The sequence below is a fragment of the Mirounga angustirostris genome, unplaced genomic scaffold (assembly GCF_029215605.1).
Source record: "Mirounga angustirostris isolate CCGP_5_RB_7025 unplaced genomic scaffold, mMirAng1.0.hap1 SCAF_13, whole genome shotgun sequence".
Lineage (NCBI taxonomy): Eukaryota > Metazoa > Chordata > Mammalia > Carnivora > Phocidae > Mirounga > Mirounga angustirostris.
The window spans coordinates 57325300-57347122 of record NW_026991721.1 but is presented as its reverse complement, the minus strand read 5'-3'; the positions used below and the strand labels follow the sequence as shown (position 1 = coordinate 57347122).

At 38.0% G+C, this 21823-nt stretch overlaps 1 protein-coding gene across 10 annotated transcripts in view; it reads left to right on the top strand.

Moving 5' to 3' along the window:
* Nucleotides 1-21823, top strand: part of NUP98 (nucleoporin 98 and 96 precursor) — a 120627-nt gene that overhangs the window by 44400 nt on the left and 54404 nt on the right. For 7 of the 10 annotated variants that reach the window (XM_045894309.3, XM_064577000.1, XM_064576998.1 and 4 more), the window contains 4 exons: nucleotides 1542-1682; nucleotides 7423-7556; nucleotides 10795-10982; nucleotides 21574-21690. In XM_045894309.3, coding sequence (XP_045750265.2) covers nucleotides 1542-1682; nucleotides 7423-7556; nucleotides 10795-10982; nucleotides 21574-21690 — 580 coding nt within the window. The remainder of the gene's footprint in view (nucleotides 1-1541; nucleotides 1683-7422; nucleotides 7557-10794; nucleotides 10983-21573; nucleotides 21691-21823) is intronic. The other 3 variants (XM_064577001.1, XM_064576999.1, XM_045894311.3) reach the window with 1 other exon arrangement.

Genomic DNA, 21823 nt, shown 5'->3' with positions numbered 1-21823 from the left:
TCTTGTTATTAATGAGGTTATACAGTTAAGGAATGTTACCCTCACTAATTTATATTGTATGGATTCTCGGAGTATAGACTTCCTGTCTTTTTTTTTTTTTTTTATCGTAAAGCAGTTTGTATTCGATTTTTTTTTTTTTTTTTTTAAGATTTTACTTATTTTAGAAAGAGAGTGCAAGCAGGTGCAGAGGGAGAGGGAGAGAGAATCTCAAGCAGGCTCCACACTGAGTGCAGAGCCCAGTGGGGGGGCTCGATTTCACAACTCTGAGATCATGACCTGAGCTGTGAAATCAAGTCTCGGAAGCTTAACTGACTGAGCCACCCAGGTGTCCCTCGATATTTTTGACCTCTAAGTATTATATCTTTGAAATGATTTTATCGCTCAAGATGCATTGTTGGCGTTAAAAGGAACTTTAGATCTTCTAAATTGCCAGTAACTTTTTGAGGAGGAGGTGATGGAAATTTTTAAAAAATTTTTATGCCAGTAATTTATTCTAAATAAATTTGTCCCATTTTCACTGCCACAACAAGATCCATAAGCAAGATTCATTAGGCTTTAAAACATAAGTTTCTGCAGTGGGTTTCCCCTTGGTGAAAAAATAAGTTTTTATTCCATCCGGTCTGATTCATAATGAAACTTGAGTCTGCTCGGTAAGCACATCACAAGGCATTTAGCTTTTCTTTTCTTTTTAAGTTTTATTATTTAAGTAATCTCTGTACTCCAAGTGGGACTCTAACTCATGACCACAAGATCAAGAATTGCACACTCTTCTAACTAAGCCAACCAGGTGCCCCCATTTAGCTTTTTATAAAACAAAATATTTGTCTTGGTGTAGTTTGCATGAGATGGTATATTTGAAAGTATTACTTTTGCTGTTCAAAGATGTCTTGGGTTTGGTTTTCTATAGTTTAGCCTATAAGTTAGTCAAAAAGATGACATTGTGTTTGGTTCATCTTCATATTTTGACTTGCAAATACTGAGATTTAAGGAGACTTGATTATTTTTTAATTCTTTCAAACTCTATTTCTATAGTGTAGCAATTAAGAACCCTGATTGTATTGTCAGATGCACCAGTGTTTGAACCTCATTTTCACCATTTACTACATTTGTGACATTGAACTGATTACTAAACCCTCAGTTTTCTCATCTGTTAAATGTGGATATTTCCTGCTTCAGGCTTATGAAGATTAAGTGAGATACTAGCTAATATTTAATGAGTATTAGTATCTACCAGTCCTCTTGTAAATACTTAATATGTGTGTTTATTCATTTTAACCTTAGGATAGATATCTGTGTATTACTATCTCATGTTATAGTTGAGGAAACTGAAGCACAGTGAGGTTAAGTATTTTGCCTCTGATGTATATAATGTACTCAGCACAGTACCTGGCAATAATTAGCATTTACTGTATTACATACTCTTGTTGAAATGAGTGGTCATTATGAAGTTTCCAAATGTATTATATTTTTAAGTAACTGACCTCTGGCATAACATTCAAAGGATCTCCTGTGGCGCTTTTTCTTTCCTCTTGTCTCCATAGCTCTTGGTGCTGGACAGGCATCTTTGTTTGGGAACAACCAACCTAAGATCGGAGGGCCTCTTGGTACAGGAGCCTTTGGGGCCCCTGGATTTAATACTACGACAGCCACTTTGGGCTTTGGAGCCCCCCAGGCCCCAGTAGGTAAGTGTCAGTCACTTTAGAAGGCTTTACTCAGTTTATTTCTTGCTAATACTTGACTTGGTGACCTGATTTTCCTCCCAGTCTATCCCACCCCTACCAAAGCAGTACACAGACGCACATCATTAAACAGTCATGTGGTGCAGAAGGGCTTGTGATGGATCCTGGCCTTTTCCACTTCCCCACTCCCATGCCTTGTCCCCTAAAGAGACTGCTTTGTTATGGCCACTTTGTTTCCTGATACGTAGTTAAGTTCCTATCTCTAAATGATGTGCTTATGTTGCTTTGTTTTGCTTTATTTATTAAGTCTTAAATAAATTTAACTTGTTAATGGTAGATGAGAAATAGAGCTCACTTATCACCTACTTCTGTGTTCTTTATTCACTTCTCCTAATATAGCTATGTTACTAAATACCCTAAGTTTAGTTTTATCTACTGGAGTGTTTTTCATACTTCGTTCATTTGAATACCCTTTCGTAGTTTTTGCCCTCTCTGCCTCCTACGTCTGTCATTATTTTTAAATTAAAATTAACTTTTTAGCTTAAATACCTTTTTAAAAGAAATCTGTTCTGTTGGAGATAAAAAACTGTTACCACCTGGCATAAATAAGAGTAACTGAGTGAATGAGAGAGAGCAAGAGAAAGATGTACCATGAAGTTCATCTCCCATACTATCATGATCCGTGTACCACATTTGGATAAGCTTTTTGCAAATTTAAGCCGTGTCCCTACATACTTTTTCTTGTTCTGTCAACTGAGAGTATTTCTTGAGTCCTCTTGATCAAGTAAGGGTATTAGTGCCCTTTCTTACCCTTCTTTTTTCCTCATTTCTTCTTTTGCCATCTTTATATTTTCATATTGAAAGTGATGATAATGTATTCTGTCCTATAATTATTACCGTCATCTTTTCTCTGATTAAAGAATAATTTAAAAGTTGTAAAGGTGAACACAGCGTATTATTACAACTATGAAAACATTGCTGCCCAGCCACATATACCTTTTTTATACAGCTTTTTCATTCTAGAATTTCTAATTCTTTTTTCCCCTTGGATTACCAGTCCTTATCACCTTCCTGAACTGGTCCAAATTCTTAAGGATGGTATCAGAATTCTTTTACCCTGAATATGTCACTCATTGATCCCTCTGTCCTTCCTCCTGCAGCAGTATGAACTCTGATTATTCCCTAGGCCTTCAGCATTGCTCTCAGTATTGCCTTCAGGGCTACTCAGTGGGAACTCCTCTGTCCTAGGTGTAGGTTTTTCCCTTTTATTTATTTCCTGAATTGTCTGGAATGTGTTTTTAAGTAAAGTGTATATGAAGGGTAAACTTCGATCACTTATAGGTCTGAAAATACCTTTTTTTGTTCCTCATGCTTTAATGTTATGGAATTCTAGTGTGAAAATAATTTATCCTCAGAACTTGGACTATATTCCTTGCATTAACCATTATGTGCTGTGAAGTCTAATGCTTTTCTGATTCTTGAGATGTGTTCAGCTGCTACCCCCACAGGCATTTAGGATGGTCCCTTTGTCCTGAAATTTCACTGAATTGCTTATACCCTATCTTTTTTGTTTGTTTGTTTTTTAGAGTGGGGGAGGGGCAAAGGGAGAAGGAGAGAGAATCTTAAGCAGACTCCACACCCAGCCCAGAGCCCGACATGGGGCTCTGTCTCACAACCCTGATCATGACCTGAGCCAAAATCAAGAGTCAGACAGTTAACCAGCTGAGCCACTCAGGTGCCCCCTTTCTAAATGCTTGATTTTTAAGCTGTGTTTCTACTTTTTAGGAGATTTCTGAATGTCTTCTAAATCATCATCGTTTTGGATTTTTATTTTCAACTTAGCAAGAATTCTTTCTCATTCTCTGACAGTTCCTTTTCTCAAGCATCTGGTTCTTAGATGTAATTTTTTCTTGAAACTTTGTTAATTGGCATTAAAAAAATTTTTTTAGGACTTTTCTGTGCCTTAAATCTTCAGGATTATTTTTGCTTTGGTCCTACTCTTTAATGCTCTGTGATCTTTACCATTCATATTCAAGAATAAAATAATAAAAAGCTCACTGGCAGTTTGTGTATGCGTAGAGCTTGTTTACCAGTAAGTTTCACTTTAAGGTAAGTAGTCCAGGAACCAGCTATTATCTAAGGGTCCTCTGATTGTTATATTCTTAGCTCTGGGATGATGCAAGTACTGAAACAAGTTGTCCTTGTTCTTTCCATATGTTAATTTGGTTTCATCAGAGGCACAGTCTCTGATGTTTGGCTTATCTCTTGAGGATCAGGGATTAGGAAGGATGAAGGTATGGGTGTTTGTATATGTACTTTGCATTGGTTCATCTCTCCTGCTTTCAGTCTCACTTCATCAAACTTGGTATCATTGAATCCCTAATCTTTCTGGGATTCTACAGGGCAGATATGCTCCACTTTGGGCTGTAATCCCCTATGAATGTACTCTAAGCTATCCTTTGCTGTATCCTGCTTTGTCACTCCTCTGTCCACTTCTTTCCCCTAGAAATTTGTTATATTTTCTCTTCTGTTCGTTTGTTATGTCCCATTCTTTGTCATTGTGGGTTATATAGATATATTTTAATTTGTTTTAAACATAGATTTAACATAGGGGCACCTGGGTGGCTCAGTTGGTTAAGCATCTGCCTTTGGCTCAGGTCATGATCCCGGGGTCCTGGGATTGAGCCCTGCATCCGGCTCCTTGCTCATCGGGGAGTCTCCTTCTCCCTCTCCCTCTGCTCCTCCTTCCCGTTCGTGCGTGCACACTCGCACGCTCTCTCTTTCTCCCTCTCACTCACTCTCCTCTCAAATAAATAAATAAAATCTTTTTTAAAAAACAGATTTTACTTAGATCTTTGGTTTGGAGGTGAATTAGAATTCTAATTTGTGTGAACATTAGAATAAGCTTTATCATTAAAAGTGATATTTTCACTTTTATTTCTTTTCTTTAGTTTTAGTTGTTTTCAGTAGGAGGACATACCATAAATATTGTAACCTGCCATTTTTACCTGGATAGTGTTTTGAATAGTTTGGGTTTTTAAAATTTTTTTATTTATTTATTTAAGTAATTTCTACACCCAGCGTGGGATTTGAACTCAACCCCGAGATTAGGAGTAGCATGATCTTCTGACTGAGCCAGCCAGGCACCCTTTGAATGGTTTTTGATAATGCATCTTTTTCTGAAGTCAATTAAAAGTTCCTGATATAAGCATTTAATACTACAGTTACATATGGTACTGTTACCACACATTTAAAAGTAGCCGTATTGCCTTTTAGAATGTACATCTTTGTATCATAGGATGTTAGTTGGAAGGTGCTTTAGTGCTTATGTGAGTCCTCTCTTACTGTGGGAGTTCTCAGTTACAGTTTTCCAAGTCATTCTGGTCCATTGTTTTGTTCAGGTTGTTTAGAAACCAAAACATGCCTCCCTAGAATTTCCACTCAGTGGTTCTACTTTTACCTCCTAAGCTAAGCAAACCAGTCTGGTACAGTTTCTTTGCAGTAACCCTATTGTCCTTCTTCCAGATAAAATATCATCAGGTTTTTCTATTCTCAGACTTTATTTTTTATACTTTTTCCTGTGCCTTTAATCATTTGGTCATGATGTGGCTTTTCAGTATGTTTTCAAATTATTGTGACCGGAATTGACTGTAACACAAATGGTAGCTTAACTAGTGCTTATGCTTGATTGTTCTCTTATTTTTGCTAACATACCAGCTCTCTTATCTGTATTTTTAAATAATACAGTTAACTTAGAGAATATTTCATATTTAAGCATACAAAAATAAAAACATCCTGTTCACACACTTTCCTAATTACGTTCGGATTTGTTAAAGGAGTTCTTATTCTTTTGAGTAAGCCCAGATGGGGTGACCTATTATACTTGTTAATGATGGGATCAGCTGGTACATGTCAGTGTTATTTTTAATGCATAATTGCCTGTCAAGTAATAGACTGACTAGTGAATATTAGAATTCTTACAAAAACTTCCAGGTTTTCTTGAGTCTCCTTGAATAGTCCATAGAATAACATTTATGCTATTGTTGTGTGGCACTCTGTACTGAAGCTACTTTTTTATATTTTTTTTCCTCACTGATACTTAAATTGGATTTAGGAACATCATACGGATGATTTGCTATATGCTCTTTAAATTGACATCTCCTCTGGGTTTCACAGTCTTGAGCAAACTTGTACTTTCCCCTTACATATTAGCATACAGTTTTAGTTGTTTTTTTTTTTTTTTTTAAAGATTTTATTATTTATTCATGAGAGAGAGAGAGAGAGAGGCAGAGGGAGAAGCAGACTTCCCACAGAGCAGGGAGCCTGATGCGGGACTCAATCCCAGGACTCTGGGATCATGACCTGAGCCGAAGGCAGACGCTTAACCATCTGAGCCACCCAGGCGCCCACAGTTTTAGTATTTAATTAATACATCTGATTTTAAGAAAGCTTAATTTGACTAAGGTGGATTTACCCCTTTTTCGTTACTTAAGCTTTAGCTCTGTTCTGGGTTTGTTGTTGCTGCTGTTGCTGTTGTGCTTTTTTTCTCCCTGTTGTATTAAAATTTTCCAAATGTTTTGATTGAGGGATTCCTTCATTGTGGATTATCTTATTATGTTTTGGCATTAGCCTTGTTTTAAACACTTATAAAGGAAAAAAGTGTTTTAATCGCTAAAATTATTTAGGTGTGATTTTATTATTATTTTTTTTAATCATTTGGAACTATTTTGCAAAGAGGTTTCTTCATCAATCAGGGTATAATGCAGATAGTTGTGGGGGTTTTCTTGTTTATTTTTTACTGTGTGTGATATAGATCATCATTCCTTTTCTGTTCCCTAAATTCTCTGTGACTAATGACATGTTTTTACACTTTAAAAGAAAATTAGACTAATTGGAGTGATATTTTTTCTTTCAATTTTTACTTGAATATGAATATTAAATGTAAATAATAAACATATAAGGACACCTTTACAGCCATTTTCATTTTTTGTATTCCACTTTCTTCCTCAATAGTCTTAGTATACTTAATATTTTTTATTCTGGAATTTTTACTTACTAAATTAAATCAAAGATACTTCCTTATTTCCACCGTGAAACACATTGTTATTATTTTTAATAACTATTTAACCCACCATGTTGATGTATCATGATTTTTACAACTATTAATGTTGGGTATAGGTTGTTTTCAAGTCCTAACAATTATAGATAATATTTATTGAATATTTATAAACATTTCTTTGTTTCTAGTTTGTTTAAACCCTTGGGTTAAATTTCCATGATTGATATGAGTAGGTTAAAAAATATAAAAACAGTATTTGCTTTATGTACTGTTGTTGTTTCTTTTAGACAGAGTAAGTCAATTTATAATGTGTCTGGAAGTCAAAGACTATAATTCTTTTGATACAGCTGATACATATACAACTAATAGATAATGAGGTAGATATAAAATATTTCTTCAAGGTTGTTTAAATTGCATTTCATTGATTATTAGTGACAACAAACACCTAAGTAAAATTTTTTGTGTGTTGTCTTTTATGAAATGCCTCTTCGTATCTTTTACCCATTAGTTTATTTGGTTGTTGATTTTCTTCACAGTTTGCTCCTCTGCTCTCCACCAATAATGCCATTGAGTGAGTCTGAACATTTTGAAGACGTCTCCAAAATGATTCTGTGTTCTCTTGCTCTAATTGCATTGGATCCCTGGACTGACATCTTCCTTTCTCTTTTCTTTTTTTCCAAAAAGCTTTGACAGATCCCAATGCTTCTGCTGCCCAGCAAGCTGTTCTCCAACAGCACATCAATAGTTTAACGTACTCACCTTTTGGAGACTCTCCTCTCTTCCGGAATCCCATGTCAGACCCTAAGAAGAAAGAAGAGGTAAATTTAAGGATGCTTTTTTTTTTAATATTTATTTTTTTATTCTTATGTTAATCCCCATACATTACATCATTAGTTTTAGATGAAGTGTTCCGTGATTCATTGTTTGTGCATAACACCCAGTGCTCCATGCAGAATGTGCCCTCCTCAATACCCACCACCAGGCTAACCCATCCTCCCACCCCCTTCCCCTCTAGAACCCTGTTTGTTTTTCAGAGTCCATCGTCTCTCATGGTTCGTCTACCCCTCCGATTTTAAGGATGCTTTTGTAAAGTTTATTCTCAGATCAAGAGAAACTAAATGTGGAGAATATAATTTCTTAATATATAGCTTAAGCAGAGTTAGATGTAATTAAGTTTTTAAGACACATTATTTGTGCTTTTCACTGAGCCAGGAGATACATTATGTTTGCTGTATCTGGAAGGCAGCATGACTAAAATAGTGAAATGAACACTGGACTGAAGGTGAGGGCTGAGACTTTTCAGTAACCCTGAAATAAGGCATATCTTATTATTCCCATTTTATAGTTGAGCAAACTAAGGCTCAGAGAGGCTGATTTTCTGAAAATCATAATATTCTTTTTTTTTTTTTTTTTAAAGATTTTATTTATTTGACAGAGAGAGACAGAGTGAGAGAGGGAACACAAGCAGGGGGAGGGGAGAGGGAGAAGCAGGCTTCCTGCAGAGCAGGGAGCCCGATGCGGGACTCGATCCCAGGACCCTGGGATCATGACCTGAGCTGAAGGCAGACGCTTAACAACTGAGCCACCCACGCGCCCCTGAAAATCATAATATTCTTAAGTGGCATATCAGTATCTTTTCTCCTGGTTTCTACAGTTAACTTTGTCTTAATTTTTTATGCTCTAGTGTCAAAGAAATGATCTTCTGCTCACTGTGGTGTGGGTTAAAAGTAGGCTTTGGTCTGTTTAATCCTTGTGTTACCATGTATAATGAGCATGTCTTTCTGCTTCTGAATGTGTTTCTTCATCTGTAAAATGGGGATAGTAATACTCTTTAATCTTGAGAATTAAGTGAGATAATGCATACCTGGCTTATTTATAATAAGTTGGTTAGTCTACAGGTACTATTGCTCAGTTATTTATGTCATCTCGTTTCTCCCTCACTGGTTTTTTGAATTAACCCTATAACTAGATATAAAGATAAGATAGGAATCTAAAGTGCTTTTTAACATGCTGCATAAATACAAGTTTTGCTTAGATGAAAAGTTTGTGTGGGACATCTAGGTGGCTTGGTCAGTTAAGTGTCTGACTCTTGATCTCAGCTCAGGTCTTGATCTCAGGGTTATGAGTTCAAGCCCTGCATTGGGCTCCATGCTGGGCATGGAGCCTACTTTAAAAAAGAAAAGAAAATTATGTGTTATTTGTGCAGCATAATTATAGGCCTAAATATGTGCTAGTCACTGTGTTCAGTACTGAGGATACAAAATGAAAACAAGAACTTATCTTCTAAGAGCTTGCTATTTATTTAGTCAGAAGATTGGATCTGACAGGGTGCCTGGGTGGCTCAGTCGTTAAGCGCCTGCCTTCCGCTCAGGTCATGATCCCAGCGTCCTGGGATCGAGCCCCGCATCGGGCTCCCTGCTCGGCGGGAAGCCTGCTTCTCCCACTTTCACTCCCCCTGCTTGTGGTCCTCTCTCGCTGTGTCTCTCTCTGTCAAATAAATAAATAAAATCTTTTTAAAAAAAAAAAAAGATTGGATCTGTTAATGTGTGTTTTTGGGTTTTTTTTTAAGATTTTATTTATTTATTTGACAGAGACAAAGCGAGAGAGGGAACACAAGCAGGGGGAATGGGAGAGGGAGAAGCAGGCTTTCCGTGGAGCAGGGAGCCCGATGCAGGGGCTCGATCCCAGGACCCTGGGATCATCACCCAAGCCGAAGGCAGACGGCTTAACGACTGAGCCACCCAGGCGCCCCTGTTAATGTGTTTAAATTTACTCAAGCTCAATATAGTAAATACAGTAATAAAATAGCCCATTAGCGGGTGAATGGATAAACAAAATGTGTGTGTGTGTATATATACACACATATATATGATGAAATGTCATTCAGCCATAAAAAGGAATGAAGTACTGATAACGTGCTACATACAACATGGGTGAACCTTGAAAACATTATGCTGGGTGAAAGAAGGCAGACACAAGAGGCCACATGATTCCATTCATATAAAATGCTTAGAATAGGCAAATTTATTGAGACACAGATTCATGTTTGCCTAGGGAAACTGGAATTGGGAGGCACAACATTTCTTTTTGGAGTGAGGGGAATGTTCTGGACTTACATAGTGGTGATTCTTTTTTTTTTTTTTTTTTTTTAAGATTTATTTATTTGAGAGAGAGAGAATGAGAGAGAGAGAAAGCACATGAGAGGGGGGAGGGTCAGAGGGAGAAGCAGACTCCCCGCCGAGCAGGGAGCCCGATCATAGTGGTGATTCTTGCATAACTTAGTAGATATACTAAACCCCCCTGAAGAGTTTGCGTTAAAATGGTGAATATTATGTTAAGGAAGAGCGTAGACTTTTGGGTGAGTTTGATAAGGCTTTGCAAAAGAGGTAACATTTAACTTTTTTTGAGTATATATGGAGAAGTTGGTAGATCTAGGTTAAGACATTCCAAGCAATGACACACAATTGTGAGAGATCACAAAAAAGATCTAGGAATGTTCATTGTTGCTGAAGTATAAACAGTTTGCATTGTAAAGAGAAACATAAACTGTGACAGGGTTTTATATGTTAGACATTGTTGTTTCAAGTGGTTATATAATCCCATGTATAATGTTTAGTAGGAAAACAAATGTATAACATCCAGCAGATGTTACAGAAAATAATAAAGGTGCCATCAAAATCAACCTAAAGTCTTATTTTAGTTGTATGTCTCTTCTACTAACTTGTAATTTCCTCAAAAATCAGGGAAAGTGATTTCATTATTTTTATTGCCAGTACTTAGCGTTTGACTCATGGCAACTACCAATGTTTACTAAATACTGAATACATGCCAGCTAATAACCATTTTTTAAAGAGTGATTTGGATTGCACAGTTGAGTATTCATGGTGCATCTCAGTTTATTTTGAAGTTAAAGATTTTTGGTTTAGTTGAAAAATACACAGAGGTATCTAGTTGGATAAATGGCAAAGACATTTGAATTATGTTAAGATTTTTTTTTAAGGCCAAATAATGCATTTGAGTTAAACTGGAATTTTCCTTGATGCTTTTGTTTTTCAGAGATTGAAACCAACAAATCCAGCAGCCCAGAAGGCTCTCACTACACCTACTCATTATAAACTAACACCCCGCCCTGCCACCAGAGTTCGACCAAAGGCTTTACAAACAACAGGCACAGCCAAGTCACATCTCTTCGATGGGCTGGATGATGATGAGCCATCATTAGCCAATGGAGCATTCATGCCCAAGTGAGTTTATTTTTGTTAACATAAATTAAAAGTAAATATTAATTTAAACTAAGTACAAAATAATATGTATTTACCTAAATGTAGTACAAATGTTGTAAATTTAGGTTTTTGTTTGCTTAAGGATTTATCTGTTTATCTATTTATTTTAGAGAGAGAAAGAGAGCATGGACATGCTCGAGTAGGGGAAGGGGGTAGAGGGAGAGAATCTTCAAGCAGACTCCCCACTGAGCACGGAGCCCAAACCCCGGAAGCTTGACCCGGGGCTCTGTCCTGTGACCCAGGAGATAGTGACCTGAGCCAAAACCAAGAGTCAGACACTTAACCGGCTGAGCCACCCAGGCGCCCCTGTTTTTAATTTTAAAAATAGAGAATATCACAAATAATAAAAGTGGCCTGATCGTTCTTCAAGGATAACCATGGTTAACATAAAAATATTTTTACTGTTCTACTAATATGCAGGTTTTTTTGTTTTATTTTGAGATTTTAGTGCTTACATAATTTTAAGCAGAAGACACTTTTTTCTTAAAACTTACATTGGCCAAACCAATTCAGAATATCTCTACGTAATTTTATGTGTGGAGCCTGTTTTCCTCTCCCTCTCCCTCCAGCTCACGCTCACTCACTCTCTCAAATAAATAAATAAAATCTTAAAAAAAAAAAATAGGTATATATATATATAGTGGGCTGGTACTTCAGAAAAAATGGAAAGTCCAATTTTATACATTTCTTAGCACATAATTGGACTATTTTGAAGTCAGGGACAGTGTATTATTCATGTTTATGTCCCAGTATTTAGGAATTTTTTTGGCACAGAAAGGATTAGGGTGGGAAGGTATACATTTTGCTAATAGTACCACCTCTATCTCCTTCCTGGCTTCCACTTCTGCGTTCTTCCTCTCAACAGTCTTTGCTTAATAGATCAGAACTATTTTAGAGAGTTCGTCTCTCTTTCCTTGATTCTTCACTTGGCTTGCAGGAACCCCATAGCCCCCTGGTTTTCTTCCTACTGTATTGGTTGCTCCTTCTGTCTCCTTTGCTGGTTCCTCTTCTCAGCCTTTTAAAATTGGAATGCCTCTGAGCTTAGTTCTTGATCACATTTTCTTTACTGTCTCCCAGAGTGATTTAATTTAGTTTCATAGCTTTATATGTCATTTATAGTCATTTATAGTCTGATGATTTCTTTTCTTTTCTTTTTTTTTTTTTAAGATTTTATTTATTTATTTGACAGAGAGAGACACAGCGAAAGAGGGAATACAAGCAGGGGGAATGGGAGAGGGAGAAGCAGGCTTCCCGCAGAGCAGGGAGCCCAATGTGGGGCTCGATCCCAGGACCCTGGGATCATGACCTGAGCCGAAGGCAGACGCTTAACGACTGAGCCACCCAGGCGCCCCTAGTCTGATGATTTCTAACCTTTAATCTCCACCCCAGACTTTTCTCCCAAACTCCACAGATTTTTATATCCAGCCCCACCCAACATCTCCACTTGGATGTCTAAAAGACATTTATTTCAAAATCAACATGGCCAACACTGAACTCCTAATCTTCTACCTCAAACCTGTTCCATCCATAGCCTACCCTATCTCAGATAACTGTGTTTCCATCATTCTAGTTGTTCAGGCCAGAAACTTTGGAATCATCCTTAACTTCTTTCATATATCCCACATCTGAAGCATCAGCAAATCTTCTTTGTTGAACCTTCAAAAATTACCTAGTATCTGACCAATTTACCTCTTTCACTGCTACTCACTACCCTGATCCAAGCTTTCATCATCTTTTTCTTTTTTTTCCCCAAGATTTATTTTTAAGTAATCTCTGTACACAATGTGGGGCTTGAATTCAACCCTGAGATCAAGAGTCACATACTCCACCAGTTGAGCCAGCCAGGCATCCCTCAAAGCCATCATCATCTCTTGACTGAATTACTACAATATTCTCCTGATCTTTCCAGCTTTACCCTTACCCCTTTGCATTCTGTCCTAAATATAGCCAGCACAGTGGTCTCTTTGAAGTGTAAGTCATATCATGTCACTTTTCTGTCCAAAACTCTGTGGTGGTTCATATTTTACTCAGAGTAAAAGCCAAATTCCTTACAGTGGTGTGTAAGGTGCTGTAAGATCTGATCTTGTTTGGTAACTTTCTTGTGAAGACGTTTACTACTCTCTGTTGTTTACTCCACTCTAATTTTAGTGCTTCTTTGCCACTGTTAGGACAGGAAAGGCATGCCGTTGCCTTTCAATCTTTGCCATACTTGTTCTCTTTGCCTGAAACACTTCTCCCTGTAAGTCCATATATTAACCCTCACTGTTTACTCACATATCCCCTCAACGAAGACTACTCTGACCCATCTGTTTAAAATTGCACCCATCTTTTCTCTTGTCAGCATTTCCCACATTCTTATCATCTTTCTTTTCTCTTTTTTCCTCATACCTTCTAATATTTATTTTTTTAAATATTTGTTTTTCGTCTGTTTTTTCCCTCTAGAACATAAGCTCTATATAGGTAGGTACCTTTGCTCCATGTTGGGTATAGGGATTATTTAAAAATAAGTCTTGGGGAAAGAAAGAAAAAGAATGCATCTTAGGAGGCATAAAAGGAGCTAAATAAGAGTATAGAATCCCGGTTATAGGATCGAGGGGCTCCCTCCCTATAGGATATGGAGATCATCTAAGCCAGCGGATAAGAGGGGATGGAGATTGTAAAAGTCTTTTGAGTTTATGCTCTCACCTTGTTAGAATCTAGAATTTAATCTTAACTGTATTTAACTATCTAAAGGAAATGGCATATGCCCCTATTCACTTCCTAACCAAGCCTTGGGCTATCACTTTATACTCTGTAAACAGTTGCCATATAATACCACAGAGGGTAAAGGATTCATGAAGGACTTTAGGAGTATGGCTACCCCTAGAAACAGTATTCTGTTTGCTCTGAAAGATGAATTTGGTAGATTGACAGTGTGAGAACCTTATCAGTGCCGTGTCTTTTTCCTTTTGCCTTTTCATACTAGTCAGAGGAAAGTTACTATAGAGCAAGCTAGTATTTTACTTATTCTGAATGGTAAATTTGAAAATATTCTTTGATTCATCTGTTCCTTCCTTCATTCAACAAACATTTATCAAGTAACTACTAAGTCCCAAGTGTGGTAGGCATTACGAATGCAGCTACGAACAAGACACATTCCTCCATTACTGAATTCACAGTCTGTGAGGGGAGAGAGATGTTGACACTAAGCACAAGTGACAGAGAGCAGTGGTAGAGATTGCCACTGTAGGGGAGACTAATAGGAGAATGATGAAGGAAAGCTGCTCTGAGGATGTGTTATTTAAACTGAAGAGGGAGGGCGCCTGGGTGGCTCAGTCGTTAAGCGTCTGCCTTCGGCTCAGGTCATGATCCCAGGGTCCTGGGATCAAGTCCCACATCGGGCTCCCTGCTCGGCAGGAAGCCTGCTTCTCCCTCTCCCACTCCCCTTGCTTGTGTTCCTGCTCTCGCTATCTCTCTCTCTGTCAAATAAATAAAATCTTTTAAAAAAATAAATAAAAATAAACTGAAGAGGGAGGGGCACCTGGCTGGCTCAGTCGGTCAAGCATGTGACTTTTGATCTCAGGGTTGTGAGTTCCGAGCCCCACGTTGAGCATAGAGATTACTTTATTATTTTTTTATTATTATTATTTTAAAGATTTTATTTATTTATTTGACAGAGAGAGACAGCAAGAGCGGAAACACAAGCAGTGGGAGTGGGAGAGGGAGAAGCAGGCTTCCCACTGAGCAGGGAGCCCGATGCGGGGCTCGATCCCAGGACCCTTGGATCCTGACCTGAGCCAAAGGCAGATGCTTAACAACTGAGCCACCCAGGCACCCCGAGCATAGAGATTACTTTAAAAAAATAAAAATAAAAAAGAGGGATAGGGAGGACTGTTGGGCAGAGGGAATATTTTGCTATGTTTCTGGTTTTAAATATGCCTGTTTTTTTTTTCAAGTGGATATAATGTTATTTTCCAGTATTCCTTTTTTTTTTTTTTTTTAAGATTTTTATTTATTTATTTGAGAGAGAGAATAAGAGAGAGCACGAGACGGGGGAGGGTCAGAGGGAGAAGCAAACTCCCCGCTGAGCAGGGAGCCCAATGTGGGACTCGATCCCGGGACTCCAGGATCATGACCTGAGCCGAAGGCTGTCGCTTAACCAACTGAGCCACCCAGGCGCCCCTCCAGTATTCTTTTGAATGATTGTTTCAGACACGACTTAACTTGACCAAATGGTATTCTATCATGCATTTACCAAATTAGAGCTCTTTTCCATTTACTTAAAATACTAGAAAATACAAGTCATTGGCGATGGTAGAAAGGAGAGATTTTGGAAGGTTCATAACAAGGAGTATGAGGAAACTTTTCGGTATGATGACTATGTTGTTTTTCTGGTTTGTGATAATGGTTTCACTGGTGATACAGAGGACAGAGCTTATCAAATTGTATAATATAGTATGTGCAGTTTACGTCAGTTATGAACTAGTAAATGTAGCAAGGTTTGTGGGATACAAGTTCAATACATAAAAGTCAATTTTATTCCTATGTACCTTTATAGCTATATTCCTATACGCCAGTTGAGGGCAGTGACATAACTATGGCAAAATACATGAATCTGCTACTTATTTTTACTTATGAAGTATTTCATTGTTGAAATAAATCTAGTCTTTGAAGTCACATAGGTTTGCTTTACCACAATAGTGTTTCTTTTTTTTTTTTTTTTTAAGATTTTATTTATTTGAAAGAGAGAGAATGAGAGAGAGCGAGTACATGAGAGGGGGGAGGGTCAGAGGGAGAAGCAGACTCCCCGCTGAGCAGGGAGCCCGATGCGGGACTCGATTCAGGGACTCCAGGATCATGACCTGAGCCGAAGGCAGTTGCTTAACCAACTGAGCCACCCAGGCGCCCCACAATAGTGTTTCTATACTTACGTTCTTTGTACCTGTCTAACTTGATATTCCTGATCTGGTCCTCTTCACTTTTGCCTGGCACTATTCTTACGTTTTTTGTTGATTCCTTGTCTTCTAGTTGTAAGTATATTCTTCATGAGAATTTTTTTGTTGGGGGGCAGCAAAGCAAGGTTTGTTGAGCAATTTATTGAGCAATAGCAAAAGTGATGGTACAAAGCTCCTAAGGAGGGAGGGGACCTGAAGGGATTGCCCCTTGTCAAATATTTAATCAATCCCCCACCCTGGTTCCTGTGCTTCAGTCTGCTGGATCTGGTGTTTTTTATGATTGCCAAGTTGTCCCATCTCTGGCAGGTGGAGGCCCTTTTTTTAGGTTTCTCCTAAGTTCTTCCCACACAGGCTCTGAGAGTGTTTGGTAACTTCCTTGCTTGTTAGGATTCACTGTGTAAAATTTTGTTCAGGAGTTTTTTTGCCATTGTGTTCATCACTTAGATTGGCGTGAATGTTCCTTTCTTACCTGGTTTTGGTATAAAGTTTATGCTGACCTTATAAACAAATTAGGGAGTATTTTCTCTTTCTATTTTTCTGGAGTTTATGTAAGATAGGCCCTTTTTTTTGGTTTTTGTTTTCAATAAATGTAGGGTACCAGTGAAGACATAGGGTCCTGAAGTCATATTTATTAGTAAGGTTTGTTCTTGGTTTTGGGTTTTCTTTTAATTATTAATTTATATGAAAGTTATAGGGCTATTAAGCTTTTAATTTTTTGCATTAACTTTTGGCAAGTTATATTTTTATATTGTTCAACTAACTAAAATTTTGAATTTATTGGAATAAAGTTGTTAAAAAGTATCCTTATGGGAGCCTGGGTGGCTCAGTCGTTAAGCGTCTGCCTTCAGCTCAGGTCATGATCCCAGGGTCCTGGGATCGAGTCCCACATCGGGCTCCCTGCTCGGCAGGAAGCCTGCTTCTCCCTCTCCCACTCCCCCTGCTTGTGTTCCTGCTCTCACTATGTCTCTCTCTCTCAAATAAATAAATAAAATCTTAAAAAAAAAAAATACCCTTACTGTCTTTTTCATTTCAGTAGAATCTGTGGAGTTATCCACATTTTCATTTCTGACAAGGGTTTTTTTTATGCCTTCTCTTTTTCTCATGGTGATTTCAAAGAACTAACATTTGGCTTTTATTGATGCTCCCATTTCTGATTGTTTTCTGTTTTATTCATTTTTAATTTTATTTATATTTTCACCAACATTTCATTTCATTTTGTCTTTAGTTCCTTCCTTTCCCCCTCCCTTTTTTTGGTATTTAATTTTTTGTCCTTTTTCTAAGTGGATACGTAGCTCTTTGATTTTCAGCTTTCCTTCTTCCCAGATATATGCATTTAAAGATAAAAATTTTCCTTTAGTTCAGCTGTATTTGTATTCTCTAAGTTTTGATATGGAGTACTCTTACCATTCAGATAATGATTATACATGCTAATAAAATTCTTTCTGATTTTTATGGCCAGGGGTGTTGAGCCTTGGGTTATATACGAGTGTAAATTCCTAACAGGAGATTTTTTTTTTTTTTTTTTTAAGATTTGATTTATTTATTTGAGAGAGAGAATGAGAGAGATCATGAGAAGGGGAAGGATCAGAGGGAGAAGCAGACTCCCTGCTGAGCAGGGAGCCTGATGTAGGACTCGATCCCGGGACTCCAGGATCATGACCTGAGCCGGAGGCAGTTGCTTAACCAACTGAGCCACCCAGGCGCCCCTTAACACGAGATTTTTAAGTGATCATTTTGTTAATTTCTAGCTTATGTGCAAAAACGGTATTCCAGGTGATTTTGAGTCTTTGGAATTTGTGGCTTGCTTTAATGGTCCAACATATGGCTAGTTTTCATAAATACTCCATTTGCACTTGAAAAGAATATGTATTTTATAGTTGTTGGGTATGGTGATCTTGAATTAGACCAAACTTGCTAATCATTTAGGTCTTTTATATTCATACTGATTTTTTCCCCTTTTTTTGTTTGAATATTTTGGTTACTTTATTTCCTTAAATTCTAATATCATAAAAAATGAACACATTTACAGTTTTCGTAAATTTATCCATTTTTAAAAAAGATTTTACTTATTTATTTGAGAGAGAGCATGAGAGGGGGGAGGGTCAGAGGGAGAAGCAGACTCCCTGCTGAGCTGGGAGCCTGACTCCAGGCTTGATCCTGGGACTCTGGGATCATGACCTGAGCTGAAGGCAGATGCTTAACCAACAGCTCAAGGCGCCCCTTATTTTAACCATTTTAATATTTAACAGCCTTTACAAATGTGTGTCTGAATCACTTGTATTTTACTTAAGGTTTTTTAAAAATTACTAATTCTTATTGTGGTAAAATGCATATAAAAATGGTTAAAGTTGGGGCGCCTGGGTGGCTAAGTCGTTAAGCGTCTGCCTTCGGCTCGGGTCATGATCCCAGGGTCCTGGGATCGAGCCCTGCATCGGGCTCCCTGCTCCACGGGAAGCCTGCTTCTCCCTCTCCCACTCCCCCTGTTTGTGTTCCCTCTCTGGCTTTCTCGCTCTCTGTCAAATAAATAAAATCTTAAAAAAAAAAAACAAAACCATGGTTAAAGTGATCAATTTTATGTTAAAAATGCACATGCAGGGTGCCTGGGTGGCTCAGTCGTTAAGCGTCTGCCTTCAGCTCAGGTCATGATCCCAGGGTCCTGGGATCGAGTCCCACATTGGGCTCCCTGCTTGGCAGGAAACCTGCTTTTCCCTCTCCCACTCCCCCAGCCCCTGCTTGTATTCCTGCTCTCGCTATCTCTCTCTCTGTCAAATAAATAAATAAAATCTTTAAAAAAAAAAAATGCACATGCAATAATTCTGTTTTCTCCTTTCAGTCCCCGTTAACCTCTTTATTACTTTCTGTCTGCATGAATTTGTCTATTTTAGAGAATACAAGGGAAGTCATACAGTATTTATTCTATTCATGTCTGGATTATTTTACTTGGCATAATGTTCTTAATATTTATGATGTTGTAGCATGTGTCAAAACTTCATTTCTTGGGGCACCTGGATGGCTCAGTTGGTTAAGCATCTGTCTGCCTTTGGCTCAGGTCATGAACCCGGGATCCTGGGATTGAGCCCTGCGTCAGGCTCCCTGCTCAGCAGGGAGTCAGCTTCTCCCTCTCCCTTTGCCCCTCCCCTGCTGGTGCTCTCTCAAACACGCTCTTCTCTCTCTCTCAAATAAATAAAATATTTTTTAAAACTTCATTTCTTTTTAAGGCTGAATAATATTCCATTCTTTGGATATACCACATTTTGTTTATCCATTCATCTGTTGATGGACATTTGGGTTGTTTCCATCTTTTAGCTCTGTGAATAGTGCTGTTATGAACATTGGCGTACAAATATCTGTTTGACTCCCCGTTTTCAGTTATTTTGAGTATATATCTAGAATTGGAATTGTTTGGTCATACATTAATTCTATATTTAACTTTTTGAGGAGCTATCAACTGTTTTCTACAACAGCTGCACCATTTTACATTCCCAACAGCAATGCAGGTTTCCATTTTCTCCCATTTTCTTGTCAGCACTTAGTATTATCTCTTTTGTTTATTATAGCCATCCTAGTGAGTGTGAAGTGGTATTTCATGCTTATAATTTGCATTACCTTTATGACTAATAATGTTCAATATCTTACCATTTGCTTATTGGCCATTTATCTTTGAAGAAATACCTTGTCTCGTTTTGTGTCTTTTTAAAAAATTACTTTATTTTAGTTACTATATTTTCAAAATTGTTTATGGCAGTAATTAGAGTTCAAAGATGATGATACTGACTTTCAGAGATTTTTTTTTTCTTTTTATATTTTATTTATTTGAGAGAGAGAGAGAGCATGAGCTGGGGTGAGGGGCAGAGAGAGAGAGAGAGAGAAGCAGATTCCCCTCTGAGCAGGGAGCCCGACGCGGGGCTCAATCCCAGCACCCTAGGATCATGACCTGAGCCGAAGGCAGACACTTAACTGACTGTGAGCCACTCAGGCATCCCTGACTTTCAGAGAATTTTTGCTTTTTTATGATAGGTGCTTATTGAGATGAGTGAAGGTTGAACTTGTGATTTTATGTTTTTTACTTTTAGTTCTCTCTTAACTCCTGGGGTAGGGATTTTCCAGGTCCCAACACAGAACAAGCACCATTCACTCTTGCCCCCAACCTCTTGGTGGCTCTAGACTCCAGTCTTTGTCTCTCTCTAGTCCTTTAAGACTGTCAAACAGACCATCTGCCTTTTAACCTTCCTCTTGGAATCAGAAAAGGTGCCAGGAAAAAAGCAACCCTAAATAACAGACACCTTGCTGTGCTAATGGCCCTGAGTGCTGGCTCGGTCCTTTTTTACTATCTTGTTGGCTCTTGACACCTAAGAGAGCTCTGGGTTTTCTAGTTATCCTCCCTCTCTGGCGTCACCCAGGTTGTCATTTAATAGGAAGGCAAGTTTTAATTTTCATGGAAATAACAATTCTTTATTGTCAAGTGCTTATTTCATTGGCTTATTTAATATATATTTATGTCATTATAATAAGTATAACTAGCATACATGCGTTTGGAACAAATGCTATTGATGATTGTTAACCATATAACTCAGTTGTTGAGATTAGAAATAAACAAGAGTGGTCTGCTACTTGTAGTTTGTTTCTTTAATTATTTTTTTAACAATTTATTTGAGAGAGAGAGAGCACATGTGCAGGAGGGAGGGGCAGAGGGAGAGGGAGTCCCAAGTGGACTCAAGACCCTGAGATAACGACCCAAGCTGAAACCAAGAGTCAGACACTTAACCGACTTCGTCATCTAGGTGCCTCATGTAGTTTGTTTGTTTGTTTGTTTGTTTAAGATTTTATTTATTTATTTGACAGAGAGAGAAATGGAGTGGGGTGGGGGGCAAAGGGAGAGGGAGAAGCAGACTCCCAGTTGAGCAGAGAGCCTCATGCTGGGCTCAGTCCCAGGATCCTGGGATCATAACCTGAGCCGAAGGTGGATGCTTAACTGACTGAGCCACCCAGGCACCCCAATCCAGCAAGTTTTTAAGTGGAGGTTGAATAAGAGATCTCCTCTACGAAGCTTATATATGATAGAGGTTCTTGCCTTAAGTAAACCTACTGTATGTACACCTGAAATTTGCATCATTGGATGTCAGGGTTTTTCTCCTTTTTCTTTCTCATCATCTTTAAAAAAGAAATCTTAATCAGCAAATGCCTCTTTCCTATTTTCTTCAAGGCAGCACGCCAGGTTCTGTGAGGAGACAGTCATGAATCCTGTCAAGAAAGGAAGAAAATGTTTAAAGAAGAAGAAGTTATTTAGAGTAGTAACTGAAATATAAGACATAGTATGATGGGTTAACTAAGTGTCTGGGTAGAATGCTCAGGGTTCAGAGGAGAAGGACTTTTCAAGGAGATTTCCCACTTTGTTTTGAATGTACTTAGCTTATTCTTCCAAACACCAGAGAGTAATATATTTGAGACCTTATATTCTGGTTATGTATTAAACATTGTGAGTTGAACTTGTTAGGTCATTTTTAGATATGTAAGGGCTGAACAAGAATGCTCTTTTCGACTAGTTTTTAAGATAATGTTAGTTATGTAATTATGTGTGCCTGAGGTTTTTTTGTTTTCCCGTTTTGGTCTCTTTATAGGAAGAGCATTAAGAAGTTGGTTTTGAAAAACCTTAACAATAGCAATCTCTTCTCTCCTGTTAATCGTGATTCAGAAGATCTAGCTTCACCATCTGATTATCCAGAAAATGGGGAGAGGTAAACCGAATTTTGTTTTGGGTTGTTTCTAGTAGAGCACCCTGTTCTCATTTTGAAGAGATTCTGAGCTTGGAATTTATTCATTCTGTGAAAATTTATGAAGTTTGGTGAATGTGGCATGGTATTACAGATA